At 42.7% G+C, this 17,266-nt stretch overlaps 1 protein-coding gene across 6 annotated transcripts in view; it reads right to left on the bottom strand.

The window, feature by feature from the left end:
- Positions 1-8,109: 8,109 nt before the first annotated feature.
- Positions 8,110-17,266, bottom strand: part of SMAD2 (SMAD family member 2) — a 49,740-nt gene continuing 40,583 nt past the window's right edge. For all 6 annotated transcript variants that reach the window (XM_040090182.1, XM_040090184.1, XM_058424083.1 and 3 more), the window contains 4 exons: positions 16,699-16,911; positions 14,825-14,962; positions 14,525-14,669; positions 8,110-10,094 (listed from right to left, as the gene is read on the bottom strand). In XM_040090182.1, coding sequence (XP_039946116.1) covers positions 9,971-10,094; positions 14,525-14,669; positions 14,825-14,962; positions 16,699-16,911 — 620 coding nt within the window. In that variant the 3' untranslated portion in view covers positions 8,110-9,970. The remainder of the gene's footprint in view (positions 10,095-14,524; positions 14,670-14,824; positions 14,963-16,698; positions 16,912-17,266) is intronic.

Genomic DNA, 17,266 nt, shown 5'->3' with positions numbered 1-17,266 from the left:
CCTTTGTGACCACGTATCGCTGGTGAGGCTGAGCATCAGACACCCTCTCACTCTTTTTTTCAGCTCCATCACTTTTCCTGTTTTACTAAACCTTAGTATTCCTCAGCCCTGGCTCTTTGCCCATTTTAATTTCGTACGCTGCACAAACCTCCAAGTCTGCATACATTATGAAGACATTTTCCCTCCCATCAGTACTAACAGCAGTGCAGCTAATTGCTGTGGTTTTTCATCCCACTGGACTCTCAGACTTCTGAAGCTGCAGAAGAAGAGATAAGTGTGCTTGTCTAGAAGGAGATTACTGCCTCTAAATTAACGTTATCATTTTCCAGGCCTAAGTACTAAAAGAAATGCTGGATTATGAACATACACCTACCTCCGTGATGGAGATGCGTCTCCTGTGCAAACCAGGACCCTGTTAGGAATGTCCAGTCTGGAGGCAGACACTCTGCAGAGCCACCACATCCCAACCCACAGCCTGCCTCAGTGCCTGCCACAGTCCTGCCATGCTGCTGAGCTCCTCAGATACCTGACAGCTCTTCACCCAAAAGATATTTTCATTTGTTCCTCACTAAAATGATTTTTTTTTTTTCTTCCAGGACCGCCTCTACCAAACTTAATGCCCTTTGCTACTCATCAGACCACTTAAAAAAAACCATAAGGCAAAAGAGCTGTTCCCATTATCAGGCAGCAGCCTGGGTAGCGATTATTCATACAGCCCTCAAGTGGACCTTGCTGATGCTCATCCTTTTATGCCTGCGGGGGAGACCAGCCCAGGCTCCCTCTGCCTTTGCCAGCTTTGGCACCAAGCACATGAGGAAGCACAGCACAGCCAATTCCATCCGTGAACACCTTGGATGAGGCCCATAAGCAATTTCAGGTGAGCCTGTACCTGAATCGACACCCCTGTGACAGCGACCCTGTCCTTCACACAGCGTTACCCAGCAGGGCAATTCTTCCTGCAGCTCGCAAACCTCTTCACAGCAAGATCAGTGCGATTCTTCCCAGAGCTTCGCTACAACCAAGTCCTGCCCCTCTCCCAAGAAGCTGGCCTCTGCTGCCTGGGGTGTTTTTGTTTTTAACCACAAACTCCATCAGTGATCCCACAGGGGAAAAAAAAAATACACCAACACACAGGTGTGAAAGCCCTGGGGAATCCGTGCTGAGAAACCCCCACATGAATCTCACCAGCTCACACAAACATATTTTTCTCAGCTTCACTTCGTGAATTCTGCGGATTCGCTCTTCAAGGACATGCAGCACAAACCAAAGAGACAGGTCTTCTTTCTAAATTCATTATGCATTGGTGTAATTTCAAAGTACTTCGTGCATCTAGATGATTCCAGTGTGTCTGCCCAGCTGTTTGGTATCTCTGAAGAGTTCTGAGTGTGTGGCAGGTGACTGGGGGGGTGGTCTGCAATTCCTTGGTCCAGGACTTGGCTCTATGCTTTGACCTGCCTCTACTCCAGTTTCCTCAGAAATTGGCTGCGTGTTTGAGGCTCCGGCCTCAACTCCCTGTGTAGTTACTCCTTGATCAAAGGTGACCATCCTCTAAGCAACTCCTCTCCAAGATTAAACACAAACGCATGGAGAGCATCCAACTCTTTACCCAAAGATAAACTGCAACTGCTCGCAACCTACATTTAATAATCCTCCCCACTGAGTGCACAACAGCTGTTCTTGGAATTTTTATTTCAAAATGAAAAGGCAAGCAAACTAGACTTTAAAGCAGCGTAAGTTTTTGAATCAAACTGAATTTGCAGCCTCAGGTACACACTGCTCATAAGCTCAATTAATTTATGAGGCATAAATTCTTTATGGTACCTTACTGTAGTTTTAGGCAAGCAAATAGAGCGAAAATGCTGCTGCTAACAGAAAAATCAAGAGTGTCAGAAGCCTGCTTTGTTTCACCTTCCCCCTGCTGGGAAAACAGTGAGGCCAGAATGTCTATGCCCACAGACACTTTGGGTGCTGTTCCAAGAGAAACAGGACAAGCAACTGGGTTTTATCGAATCCATTCTCGCCAGATCTTCTACACAGGGGGGAAGGATCAAGAGCACTGAGGTCTGACATCTCTACATATCCACTGTCATTCATTTTTCTCCTGCCAGCTAACTAGATTTAATCCTGATTACAGCTAATGAAACAACAGCTAACGCAACATCAAAGACTGCTCTCAGCTTTGAAGCCTCAGTTCTAGCTCTCGTAGCTGTGACAATCCAGGACAAGAACCTTGCTCAGCACACTGCTTTCCCAAGAGAAGAGATGCCAACCTTATTCAGAGAACTTTTTACCCAAGAGGGATGGAAAAGAGTTTTTTAAAAGGCATTTTTTGATATGGCTTATGATGGTTATACACTAGCCAAGCTTAAGTGGCCAGGAAAACCACATCTGATTAGTATTTTCTTAATAGTGATAAAGCTTCAGACCAGTTGCAAATTAAGTCCCTGAGCAGGCGACCTGGGGTGACTTTATGATGCACTGTCTGATCTGCTGTGTGCCCAGAAACAGTCCTGTAGATTTAAGCTAAGCCCACAGAGAGGGGCTGGGGGAGAAGTGGAATTTTTTTGCGTCTTTTTTTCAAAACGTAGAGGTAAGAGTTCATTTCCCTCTGATGCCTCGAGTTTTGGCTTTCATGTTTTTCAGGTTCTGTGCTGCCCAGGGGTGCAGCTCTGAGCTCACACTCGGTGTCACTCAGCTCTCTGTAACACAGCAGGGACACAAAACAAATCCTTTTCCTGCTGCACGCCAAGGACAACTGGTACAAATTTTCAGGCCCAAAAGCAGAAAAAACGGTGGCTGAAGAGAGAAACAAGAAGGATGGGACTTCATAACCTGAAGCTGTAACTAGACAATTAAACCCCGATATGAAAATGGACCAAAATTTACAAAAGTGTGAGACCTCGTGACCTGTCAGCCATTGTGTGACCATTTTAAGTCCATCTTGGGTGTAGCCCTGGTCAGGGTCTTGTGCTGCCCAAGGTGTATCCCTAAAGGCCTTTCAATAAGTATCTACTTTAGCTCTGTCCAATCCCTGTTCCAGGACAGCCTTCCCAAGGCATCACCTCCGACCTCCCAGCAGTGCAGAGCGAGACAAAGACTGGGAGTTTATCTTTGCTTTAGCCACTGGTTTTCCTCATTAGCCAAGGCAAGAAAAGTTTTCCCAGGACTGTGGGGGTTTTTTTTCCCCTCTGGAGCTGTTCTGTTTTCCTCTGGTCCAGGACACCAGACAATCACCTGGCCCCTCTGCCAGGTTTCACACCAGGTCTGGATGCCAGGTGAGCCCCGGAGAGAGTGAGCCACAGAAGGACTCTCTGAATTTGCCGTCTCTTCAGAGAAACGAGAGGTTTCATTATTTAATATTATTCCTTTTTTTTTTTTATGTTTGCAAGTACTGTGCTTGTGAAATAAACAGTTTTTTCCAATCTCCTCCAAGGAGATTTTTCTCCCGAGCCAGTTAGGGGAGGGGCTGCTGGAATTTGTTTTCCAGAGGAGACCCCTGTGGGGAGTTCCCTCCCAAATCTGTCCCAAACCGGGACAAATATTTTGGTGCCCAATGTGGGGCTCAAAAAGTGGGGAAAACCTGTACTGATTGCATTTCGGTTTCACTTACTTTGTACTGGGATTAAGCACTCAGCGCTCACCGCATTGCTCAAGTTTGTAACATCTCTCTGGTCCCTAGGCCTGTTTTGAGGTGTTAAAAACTTTTTGGTCCCTAAGATTGTTTTCCTGTCCACGGAGAGTTCCAGTGTTGTCCCTGGCACATAGAGGGGCATGGATTCGGGTTGCTATTTTGCAGGGTGTGGTGATGATGATTTATAGGGAGGTAACCAAGGCACTGGGGTTTGTTCGAAATACGTACGGTTCATCGCTGTTCACCCTACCCTGTGCTCTAGTTTCAGTACCATGTTTTGGGGGGTTATTAGTAATTGCACCCACTTTGTTAGAGGAGGAGCAGGGGATGAGGCTTCCCAGCCTTTCCTTTCCTCCTTCTCTTTTAAATCTGTTACATCACCTTTTGAGAACGTTCAGTTTCCCCTGGATGCCAAGGATACCACCCTCCTGGTATTTTATCTGGTAGGCTTCCTCCATATGGTTTGCAGCTCCTCTATAATGAGCGTTAAGATGTCCAAAGGGGCTGATGAGATCCTGACTTAGGCATGGACCCAGCTGTGGAAAATCCTGAGTGGTGTAGGAAATGGGAGATAATGAACCGAACCCTGACACAATTCTCTGATCCAATAGCCTGGAAATTTCCCCGTGAACGAATTCAGGACCCAGATGAGGTGGAGAAATATCTGGAAGAGAAGAGCCATGGTGATTCTAATGATAAAAAGCTCATTGCAATATGCTGGGCCCCGGCATGTGCTTATTGCACACTGCTAGATACTGCAGGGCAGCAGATAGAGGCAGGGGAGCAGGGAGATAAATCGGCAGCTACCCCCGTCACTCAGGCTGCAGCTAAACCAGACAGTGAGCCTAAACCAATGGTTGTTGCTCCTACCACAACAGGCACGAAACACAAAACCAAAACCGATCGGCCAGTGGATGATGATGATGATGCAGGGGAAGAGCCCTCAAGGTCAGCAACTGGCACAATATCAGAAGCCACTATTGAGTCCTTTTCCCTGCAGGACCTTTGTGGCCTAAGAAAGGATTATACTTAATGACCTGATGGATCTATCATTAGTTGGTTAGTCCGTCTTTGGGTGCTGCAGGCGAGGCTACAATGCTGGATGGCACTGAAGCGAGGCATTTAGGATCCCTGTCACATGATCCAGTTATTGACCAAGAAATTATGAAGGAGGCTCACCCTTACAGTCTCTGGGAAGCGTAGCACAAAGATATCTGTGTGCAGAAGGTCTCTATATGCAGCAAACCCAGTGGAAGACCACAGAACAAGGGATTCAGCACATGAGAGAAAGGGCAGTGGCGGAGATTGTCTTCTCAGAGGATCCAGAAATGCCTAGGAATTCAGACTTGGTACCATGTACAGCAATAATGTGGTGAAAATTTGTACGCCTTGGGCCACAAGAATACTCCTCTGCTTTAGCAATAATGAAGCAGGATGACACAGAGGAGACTGTGCTTGATATGGCAAAGGAGCCACGAGCATATGCAGGTGCCATGCATGGCCCAACACATGCAAGAATCACAGCTGTGGAAACACGTATGGAAAAATTAGAAGATAAGATGGAAGAGAATCACAAGAAACTCAGAGAGGAGACTAAAGAGAGTTTTCTCCAAATCCCAGCAATACAGATCAGAGGTTCTACCACCAAACGCAAACGTACCCCAGGCAGGGAGAGAAGGTACACCCCACGAGCTGAGCTGTGGTTCTTCCTGCATGACTGTGGAGAAAGCATGAGGAGATGGGATGGAAGACCCACTGCTGCTCTGGCACAACGGGTGCTTGAACTGAAGGACAGCAAGACTCAGAGAGGAAGTTCCACCAGAAAGGAAGCAGTAGCCTATAGCCGAACTGCCAGGTGTGACGATGATGGTATGTTGGATCCCCTTGGAGGAACTTCCAAGATTTATACCCAGGGAAAGAAGGATAACGAGGCTTAGAGGGGCCCTGCCTCTAGCCAGGCAGAGGCTAGGGAAAACCGTGTCTTCTGGACTGCGTGGATGCATTGGCCCGGCACATCAGAACAACAAAATACGAGGCCTTGGTCAACACTGGTGCGCAGTGCACATTATTCCCATCAAGATTCTGGGGGTAGAATCTGTTTGTATTGCTGATGTGACAAGGGGATCGCAGGATTTGACTTCGGTGGAACTTCCTCTCTTCCTTCCAGAAGGGGTTGCTAATGCAGCTGGCATGTTAATTCGCTGGTTTTATAATTTTTTTTAACAAAGACAGTACCTCACTGATGCTTCAGAGCTGCCACTGAAGCTTCAGCATCCCCAAAATAAGGTTAGCCAAACTTGTTTTGCTAAAAAGAACAGTGCTTCATCAGTCAAGTAAAACACTATGTGGGCGGAGAATAGCAAAATCCTGTATTTCACAATATTTTAGCTCAAAACCCAGCTGCAGTAAAATTTCAGCTTGCAATGCTAAAAAAAAACCCAAAAAGCAAAAAACAAAACTGTAACCACAATGAAGTGTGACAAGTTTCAAGGCTAAAACAAACACAGTTCATTGTGCCAGCTATTCAGAGCTGCAGATTATTATCAAACCCCCAAACTTCACACCCTCCCACTTCAACACGAAAAAAGTTGGACACATGAAAACATAGAGATTGATGAAGTAGAGTAGTTGTGATTTCTATCTGTGTGTTAATTAGTTTAAAGCTACTATTCTTAAATATCTTAGCTGACTACTTTGATAGCACCAGAGAACCTCTTAAGGCAGATATTTATATTTACTTTATGCACTTAAAACAGGCTCCTTGGCCAACAGCCTATGCTACCAGACAGCCAAATTCAGATTTTACCTCTCCCTGTCAATTGCATATGGAGTCTGAAGTTAAATTGTTTACTCTCCTTGCCTGCAATTGGTCTCAAGGAGGTTAAGAGCTGGTTAAACACGATGTCCTGAATAAAAATAACAGAACACCACAGCTCTCATGGTGTTCCAGATTTGTATAACGCCACCTGAAATCAAAGGACTCCACACAAAATGCTGAAACACAAGCAGAGAATGCCTCTTGCAGGGATCTTGGCACCTAGAAAGGAGCCATGTGCAAAAAATAAGGGCACAACATGCAGAGATGACACTACTATTAATTCTCACAGTTTAAAGCTGCAAAAGTCCAGGCATTTGACATGGTTCTCAAAGCCTCAGCCCCAAGACAACTTATAAATGAAATTGGGTTTTTCTTTGGAGGAAGGGTTCTGAAAAGTCAGCTCTGTGCCTCCAAGCTGCCAAAAGGCAACTCAAAAATCATTTTTAGGCTTGGATGTTTACATCAGCCACCTGGTGTTTGATTACTTGGCTTTGAATATACTACAAAAATCAAGCTCAGGCAGGGCTAGTGGCAAGAGAGACCAGAACCCTGGCTCATGGAATTAAAGTCTACGCTAACACCAAGTTTGTACAGAATTTTTCCACCTCCGTGATACAGGTAAGGAGTTGGCTCCCCATACTTTACTGAAAGCATCTCCACTTGAGTACTCCCTGTTTGCTACGTGTTTTATTTCGCAAAACAGCCTCACTGAAAAAAAAAAAAAAAAAAAATCACTTTTTAAAATTTGCATTTTGGACATCTGTACTTTGACTGGCAGAAGAGGAGAGGGAGGAAGTCACACTCCTTGTGTACCAGAGGCATTCCACATTATGATGCTGCCTGCGGTCATCTGCATAATTTTGAAGAAGAGCAGAACAGCAGGGGTAAGTCAGAAAGGCACTGAGAAACAGAGGTAGGTTAAAGTTAGTCAGGTTAAAGTTAGGTTAAAGAACTGCGAAAGGAATTTAAATGAAACACAGACAAGCAAACATTACAGATAAGTTCCCTTGTGCCTCTAAGCTGTGGCTGGAACAGCAATGGCAGAAGAACATTTCAGTGCTACTAGCAGAAGTCAAAAATAGTGACTTCAACACAGACCAGAAAGGTCCTGCACCCAGGCAGCACCACCAGCAGTGTCTGCAGGGTCCTGGCACTCTCCTTGGAAGTGCCCACCCCGAGAAGAGTCAAGTTTACTACAGAGTTCAAGGCAAAGCAAATAACACGGCCACAGGTGAAAGGCACGTTCAGAAATCCACAGCAAGGAGACCACGGACTTAGGCCACGCAACTGGTTCAGGCTGCAACTTACTCAAAAATGCGAGTCTGACCCAGACAAGTTGCTCTTATCTGTCTCACAGGTGGAAGTAAACACCTCAGAGAGTAGGATGCAATTTGACTGTGGCAGGGAAAAGCAACTGCTTTAAAAAACTCCATGAGGAGTAGGAGTCTGTACCACCAAACACACACAGATCCAGAACCTCCACAACAGCTGCATGGAAAGTGGTATTAAGATCTAAACTCTACCTTTCCACCCACCACGTGCAGGACACTCATACCATTTACCTGGGTGGATTAGTGTTAACTCCTAACCTTCAACCAAAAAATACAGACAGCAATTCATTCTTAAAAAAAATATATAAACAAACCAAAACAAACAGCCATTGTGAGAATTAAAACTTTTATTAGTGTATTCACATATTAGGCAAATGCAACACGCATGAAGCTTATCTCTTAGGTTCACAAGTTCTACCAATACATTAGTCTACTGGTAAAACTAGCACAAACTGGTAACTGCTTTGCCAATTTTTGAAAGGTGTCTGGCCCACTTTCTCAAGGCTTGATTTTTGGTATTGCTTCTATGCCCTAGTCATTATGGCATAAAAATATCCATATCACTATCATCAATTCAGTCAAGTGATTAAAAGCTGTAACACTGGCCACATTTTTGTTCTCAAAGCTAAGTTATCACTAGCTGTACTTACAAAGTACAGAACTAGTGTAATTGATGAAACAATGGAAAAAAACAGACAAAGGCAATCCTGCTACTGCCACAATAACAAAAGAATGACAGACAGCTAGATCACAAGATTGTTAGTAAGATGTGTATTTTTCAAGTCAGAATAACCCTTCTATACAATTTCCCAACCCAGCCCCAACCCAGACGTATTTGTAGAATATATTTCAGAATATTTTTAATATGGTGCAGCTGTAGTGTCCAAGGGTTCACAATAACATGCACTGTCATGAAGAACTTGGAAGTCCTCCTTCGCTGGTCATACCTCAGCAACCACTATTCTAGAGGTTTTGCAGAAGCAACTACTTTTAATAACAAGGCCCATTATGACTTAATGAATGCGTATGATCTGGTGTGTAAGTAAACTATAAAAGCTACTCAGATAAGAAATTTAAATTCTGTTACTGAAATATGTTAAGAAGCTGCATCTATTTAAAACCTAAACAAAAAAGAGTCTAGCTTACCCCGGGAAATGATTTTTCAAGGTATACGGCTCCAAAAACTAAACCCCATTATTTTTAGTGACATGTGAAAAAAATGAAAAAAAATACAGATGATAAAGGGTAAGACTTATTCAATGAAAAAAAAAATACAGATGTAAGGGGTAAGCCAATAACCTTGTGCACTTAATTCAATATCCAAAGCCATGGTAAATTCTCCGTCCATGAGAAAAACCACTCATTTCAATGATCCAAGGTAGAAAAAATGTCCCAAATGACACCACTGACAGCAATACTGCTGGCAACGGATGCATCAACTCATATGGGTATCAAAAAGTAGACTGCAAGTGTGATGGACACTCAGAATTTATAGTATGAATTCATTTTAGGCCCCATTAAGTATATAAAGTGTCTTAAGACTTCACAGATGAATCCTAAGACATTTTTTTCCCTTCCAATGGAGGGACTTTTTCCTTAAGAACACAGCAAAAATTCAGCTTTTATATAAGGAAAGTCTTTTTACGTTTAGGACAACTTGCAAACCAGCTTATATTAAAAAAAAATATAAAAGAACAAGGGAGCAAAGTCTTGGAATTTTTTGAGATACTTGCCCCAAACAAAAATGACTATTTATGGGAACTAAAATGTAGAACAGCACAATACTGTGATATTTGAGATCATGATAGATTATATATACTTAGCTATTCATGTTATTGATAACCATTAGGACACTCAATTATATACCCAATAAAAAAACACCATTAAAGAGTCTTTAGAACTGTCCCTTCTTTCTGAAGAAGGCTTTTCTATACACTAAATTTTCATCTAGAATCAGAGTATAGGAAACAGAATCCACAAGGTGCTTTAACTGATGAGACCTCAAGTGCTGTTTTTTCTTTTTTCTTTTCTTTTTTTTTCTTTTTCTCTTTTTTTTTTTTCTTTTTAAAAAACCTTTTTAGATAGTAAACAGTTCATGGGGACCACACACAAATACTACGACAGACGAGCTGTTATATTAAGTCTGTTGACTGGACTCGACTTTTAGCCCACTGGAGACAGAGGAGAGTTTTAGGACATGCTGGAGCAGCGGACTGAAGGGGAGCCCATCTGAGTCAATACTTTGTCCAGCCACTGTAGAGGCCCGTTCAGGTGAAGCTCAATCCAGCAAGGAGTGCTTGTTACCGTCTGCCGCCTAGAAAACAAAGAACAGGGAAAAGTCACTGTATTGGGTTGGCACCACCAGGCTTTGGTAGCAGGGGAGGCTTCTGCCAGAAGCTTCCTCCATGTCTGGCAGAGGTACCCTTTGGCAGCTCCAAAGATGGGCGTGGTGCTGGTCAAGGCTGGGCCAGTTAGGAATGGTGATGCCTCCGGGATAATAGAATTAAGAAAAAAAATGAGGTTGCTGCCCAGTTTTAACTGCCACAGGAGAGCTGAGTGAGAACATGTGAGAGTAATACAGACACCAAAGGTGGTGGAGAAGGAGGGGCAGGAGCTGCTCCAGGTGTCAGAGCTGAGATTCCCCTGCAGCCCACGGAGGGCACCAGGGATGCAGAGATGCACCTGCAGCCCATGGGGGAGCCCACGCTGGAGCAGGGGGATGCCTGAGAGAGGCTGTGATCCTGTGGGAAGCCTGTGGAGAGGGGAGCCCATGCTGGAGCAGCTTGTCCTTGGAGGACTGCACTCATGGAAGAGTGATCCACATTGCAGCAATTTGTGGGGAATTATTGCCCACTGGACGGACTCACACTGGAGAAGTTAATGTGAAACTGTCTCCCATGGCAGGGACCCCACACTGGAGCAGGGGAAGGATTCCAACTTCTCTTCTAAGCAGTGGCAGGAACAACCTGCGAAGAACTGACCATGACATGCATTCCTACATCCCAGTTCAGCTGGGGAAGAAGATACAGCTGGCAAGCAGGTTAGGTGTTTTAGGTCTTATTTTACTCATTATCTTGCTCTGGCTGTGTTAGCAGTAAATTAATTTAACATTCTGATTCAAGCCTATTTTTCCCATGATGGTATTTGGTGAGGGTCTCTCACAGTCCCTATCTCGGGACCCTTTTGCTCTATTTTCTCTCCCCTGTCCAGCTGTGGACAGGAGTGAGAGAGATGCTTTGGTGGCTGCCTGGAATCCAGCCAGGGTCAACCCACTAAAGCCAGAAAGCAGGTTCAGCTGTCACAAAATTCTGCATCATATGATTAAATGTTTCTATCTGTATCTACTACACAGAGATATAAAAATTTGCAACCATTACCATAACTGTTACTAAACTTTTTCCAGGAAAAAAAAAAAAAAAAAAGCCCCAGAACTCCAAAGCACTTCACGTATGTAAGACACATCAATAATTACATGCTTGCCCATAACATATCAAGAATATTTCACCCTGGAGAATAACACAAGCATTTCCTTCAAGTGCCATACCAAGAGTCTTACTTCTAAAAAGAAATTCAGAAGTGAAGGTTGTCCAACTGATGCAGTGCTCACACCACAAACAACCACATGCAGCTGTATCTCAACCTTCCAAAAGTCTGCATGCATAACTGGAATTGAATTTTGTAGATGACTACTGAGAAATACGGAATAGAAACCCTTGGCTCCACACTGTCAGCGTGGCCAAACAGCACAATATTACGGTGATCATAAGTTCTGGGTTTTTGGAGCAAATGACATAATAAATGTACAAGGAAACTGGGAGATGTTGTCAGAAAACTCTATCAAAATACGGTGTGTGGCTATACTGTGCTAACTGATGGTATCTCAAAGGAACACCAAACTTTATCTCTGATTTCCCGTAATCTTATACTTCTGCATGTGTTTTGTACAGTCACATCCTCACACAAACAACTGAAGTAGAAAATTGTGTTTCCCTTGTCTGCTATACTAACTTGTCCATAATTTCCCACAGTAGAAGCCCTCATTTAAATACCATATAGCAAATTTCGGTAAAGCTGAAGGACAGACAACCATAAAAGCTCCATTCTCTCTCCCATGTACCTTTGTTTCAGAGACCTGTTATTCAAACACCTTCCCTCTCATCTCCAAAGTAAAGAAATCGGTATTGGACAAAACAAACTCTGCCTGAGAAATCCTATTGCACTGTACCCACTCCAGGCATGGGAGCTTTCCCTAACTAGATTGGCAAGACTGTGGTTGCTAGGCCAGTTTTTCCTAGTAATTCTAGCTATCCCAAGACTCAAAGGCAGCAGATTAGTCAGACAAATCGAGCTCCTTCATTTTTACTGTCAGCACTGCAGCCCTTTGCTTTAAGGAAATCTGTTTATATAAACAGAGGAACTGAAAAGGCAGAAAGATTACGACAGTGAAGATTGATTTCAAAAGTTTCACATTTTCTCAGAGAAGACAGCAGCTGGGGTCTATGCTCTTTCAGCACTCTACAAAACAGTTATCTTAGCCCCGAATGCCTATGCCAGAACAAAGTGATAAAACAGAAAAACACATCTAAACCACAGGAAATATAGTTCCATTTACTCTTGAATCCTCTCCCAAAGAAGGAAGTTCATTATTCCACCACTGTCAACTCCCCTACAATGTGTTTCACAACACACTTCCTCAAAATTTTACAACTGGTTCTGTTCAACAATCCTTGCTTTGCACTAGGCTGGTAAAAATTGACAAAATAGTGACAGTCACTGAGCAACCATCTAAAAGCTAAATTCTCAGCTTCTTCAACTCACAGATTTCCAGTTCAAAGATCACTAATTACACCTCTGCTGAACTTTCATTAGGAGATGATCCTGGACCTGAATAGTTAATAGTTCCTGTGCTAACATGAATGTTTGACTGGTGGTCTGAACTCCTACCATCCCAAATTTGGGCCAACATGCCGCAAAGTAAAAAGCTTTGTTAGGTTTTTTGTCTACCAAGCCTACAAAACATATCACCTTGCCATATCTGCACATTTATGCACATATGCCTAAAATGCAAGTAATGCTTTGCCTTTGCCTAAGCCTGTTGTATGAGAAATGTATTTTTTTCACAAAATAATGAAGCACAGATGTTTTAACAAAAGTAAGGGGCTTTACAGTGTTTCCTGGTCTATTTTGATGAGTCAGACTACATTAATTTAAATTCAAGGTTGTGTCGTTGGAGCCACCTCTTCTTGCTCTAATCCCAATGGCAGCGTATTTGCAAGCTTTGTGTATCAGTAATTTATTAGCATCATCCTTAAGAGAGGTGCAAAGAAAGGAGTTCAGCATGAGTCAGTAACCAGTTTTTGTGCTATTTTGGCACTGCTGCCATGGCAGCTTTTTCAATCCTATGGTCTACAGTTTATAGACCAACCACCACCATTCTCCCCACTCAGAAGTAACTTTAACAAAAGCCTCCCCAGTTTCAAACTAGCACTCACACTCTGTTCGTTTCAAGATGCCTCTATACAATCTGACTGATTAAACCTTTCTTCTGCTCAGATTTGAATGCTGTATTTAATTATGCCTAAGTGTATACATACTCCTTCAGAGCCAAATCCAATAGCTCTTTAAACCTGAGCCAGATTTTTTTCTTGTGTATCTCTTCCCAACAAAGAGGTACCAATTTATTCCATTACTCAAATTTCTCGTTTCAGCTCATTACACTATTACAAAATTGGCTTCCTTTAGCTGAGAAACCTCCCCCACATACTGACACTGTTATTTACATATATGTATTTCAAAAGCAGATAAAGAAATCAACCCAAGTGGAGTCTACTCACCATTATTCATCTTCAGAAACTATATGGCTTAAAAAAAATCATTATGCATTGCATTACGGTATTGACATATCAGACTTCATTCTTTCAGTGGACAATTTCTAGAGAGGTTTAAGAGATTTGTTTAAAACCACAGTTCCAGCTCTCCAAAATCATGAAATTTTAAAAACTGCTTAGTTAGAAGTCAATTTCTTTTCTTCTTGAATTTCCATACTACATTAAAAACAGGCACTGTCCTCAACTACAGCTTTTCATTTGTGCTAATAGAGAACACAACTGGAATCTATTTAAAAGCAGATAGAATGCTATTTTTGAGTTTTCCACTCAAAGAACTGGTTTTAGAAATTTTACTACACAAACACAGTCATCTCACTCCTGCAAAGCTTTTTCCACTGCAAGTTCCAAAATACTTGCCATCCCTTAGATGCATGCTCTCCAGCTATTTCATCCTGCAAGAGGCAAGTGTCTCTGTTGGGCACCACCAACCCCATCCTGCACCACAGCCTAAGGAACTCATGCTGCATGCAGAGCAGGACAGAGACCAGAATGACTGCAAGTCTAGCAAACAGCAGATCATCACAGCACAAACTGTGAAACTTCAAGATGATGCTGTGGATTTCACCACAACATGCAAGCCAGCAGGACTGAGCAAGGGAACGGAACTTTCAAGACATTCCTTGCTCAACAGTTGGCTTCAACGCGACACTAAAATCGGTTTATGGACAGTGTAACTTAGCAGTTCCACAGCTGAGGGAGGGGAAAAAAGGAAAGTATGGGTTCAATTTGCAGACAGCATATCCATAATAGCAGCAAGAAGTGTGTGTGTATGTATGGTTTTCAAGCCACACAGAGATGCTATACCAGTGAAAGAACAAAACTGTGAATTTAAGAACAAAGGGTCTTCTTTTCTTACCTGTATTCGGCCCCCCATCCTTTAACAAAGCTCATTCTTATGGTACACATTCTAGTAAGCTGATAAACCGCTTCAAAGCCCTGATTCACAGATTGAGCCAGAAGAGCAGCAAATTCTTGGTTATTAAAGATTTTTAGATTGCATCCTATAAAGAGTCAAAAAGGTACAGTCAGTGACACGCTTGCGTGGGCTGCACAGAGGCATGAATCTATGAAGGAATTACACAAAAGGAAAGCAGATGTCATTCAGTGAATACCTCCCCTGGGTATTTTCACACGGGACCTTTGGTAGGCTACCAACCTGGCGGAATTTTGCACACAGTTGCAGGATGCCAGCCGTATCTTTGATTACAGTTGGGGCTCTGAACGAAGATCGCGCTGTCACTCAGGCACTCGGCAAAAACTTCTCCACCAATGTAATACAGACGCACTCCCCTGCCTGGAGTAAAATCCAAAGGAACTCTAGTTATGGTAGGACACAAGCAGACTAGAGAACAAGGGAGGGGTTTTTTTCAGAGAAGGCCAGGGTTCTTCTTTACAACAGAAACAGAAATCAATTATCTACAGGACCTCACTGCTGTGCTGACAGCTGTAGCAGGAGCAGAACACAATTAAATTGCATTTTTCTCTCATGAATGCTCAATATATGAAGGAAAAGCAGAATACTTTTTGGATAAAAGTGAAAGAGCCTTTTCCAGCCATGTAATGGCTTTAACCAAATCCAAGCTCAGAAGCAGTGTTCATGAAAACAGAATTAAAACTTGTGTCAATATGACACTTTTGTATGTGAAGCAGCACAGGTCACTACGGTCAAAAGAGAAAAGACAAGATCACCACTGCAACACTCTCTGCTTACATGCACCCACACTATTTCACAACTCACTGCATACCCCTGTACTGCTTTAACAAAAACAATATGACAACATTTAGCCCTATTAGAAAAAAATATTCTGTGAAAACCACTCAATTTTCCACCTTTAAATTGTTATTTTGTTCTGAGTGGTAAACAAACTTGCATGTATTATTACTAGCAGAAAGTAAATAACATGCGAATGATCTCCCAGAGAGAACTATTTATAATTAACAGATACTTTATGGGCCATAGTTTCCATTCACCTTTTTTGTTAAAACAATTTTTCAAACAAAATGTGAGCTCCTCTATTAAAGAGTAAGGGCACATGAGAGTTGTGCTTTTCCTCATCATGGACCATTTTCACCAGTCAGCACAAGCACAGCCTGAGTTTCCCCACATCTAAAATTTTATTAGACAAGCATTTGGATTTGGCATTTGGACTTGGCATAAAAGGGGTCGGTTCTACAGAAGATATTAAAATTTTACTGCAAGTAAAAACAACAAGAACAATCAAAAAAACCTCATAAATGTTGCTAATGAAAGTATCCAGGAAAGAAAATAATAAAAAAAAAAAAAATGAAGATAGTTTACTGAAGAACTTGAAGTCAAGACACTGAATTGTGGAAAACAACATTCTTGACTAAGCATTACAAAGAAAATCTTAATGATGTCAAAACAATGGGTTCTCAATAGCAGCTTTTCCCATTTCAGAAAAGAATTTAGAATTTCATCCTATCAGTGCCCATTCTGCACTTTACAAATAAACTAAGCAACATAGGAACATTTTGCAATTAAGGCTTAAATTTCAGTTACAAGCAATTCTGAATACAAATGCTGCCCACGGCAGAGTTGCCCATTGAGGAGCCTGGGAGCCATGAATCCCTTTGGCATGCCATCATTTTCCAGAGGGCAGGAACAGCAAGGTGATCTCCAGGACTGCCACACAGTAGAGTGGCTTCCTCCTGTGCTGCCCTCCTCAGTGTGACAGCTGTGTGACTGCAGCTGCCACCAGCTATAGGGCTGCTGAGCAAGGAAAGGCAGCTCCTTTCAGCTCCAGCCATCACTACATCTCTTCCCAATTCAAACTGGCTTCAGTGGCAGAAGCTGCTACATTTCTCCCTAATTTCAGAAGCAGTGACTCTGTCTTTCCACTTCTGTTCTCAGCCAGAGAGACCAAACTATCTTTGACAAGCCCTGAGAGATAAGGCTGATGGCTGGCTGCACAAGGGTGAAAGGAACCCAACACACATCCTACCTGGGTCATCCCAGATGATTTAACCAACAAAATGAAATCAAACAGTTAGAAGATCCAAGATCTTTACCTATATGTCGCCTTGTCATTTCCACTGTAGCATTTCTGTTTACATTGGAAAGCAGACCTAGACAAAACCGCTCTGAATTTGATGGATCTGTAAAGCCATCTACAGTCAGGGAAGGCTGAGACGCATGGAAGGTTTCTCCCACTCTTTGATTCAATTCATAATATGCTATTGAACACCAAAACGCAGGCTCCGAGTAAGTAACTGGTTGCAAGTCTAAAAAAAAATTTTAAAAACCAAGCTTAACACAGATTTTGAGGCTGAAAGTAGATTGATGTACCCTGCTATTTGTCTCTCCCAGAAATGACAGCAGTAGTCTCCTCAAACTATATTTTGTTTGCCGTCCTTTTTACCTACTTCAGTAAACAGAATGGAATTCAATCTTCCAGACAAGGGAAGGAGGAGGGGAAGAAAGGGTGATCTAATCTGACCACAGCTCATTTAGTTCAGTACTTGCATTTTGCTCGGCAAAATGATTAAGCTAATGGTGCTCTGAGCGCCAGACGTTGAGACATTCCTGTTGCCTTTTCTGTAGCTTGCAAACATTTTGGCAGCATTAAAGAAAAGATTA

The sequence above is a fragment of the Hirundo rustica genome, chromosome Z (assembly GCF_015227805.2).
Source record: "Hirundo rustica isolate bHirRus1 chromosome Z, bHirRus1.pri.v3, whole genome shotgun sequence".
In the NCBI taxonomy this organism is placed as follows: domain Eukaryota; kingdom Metazoa; phylum Chordata; class Aves; order Passeriformes; family Hirundinidae; genus Hirundo; species Hirundo rustica.
This window is presented reverse-complemented; position numbering and strand designations above follow the sequence as displayed.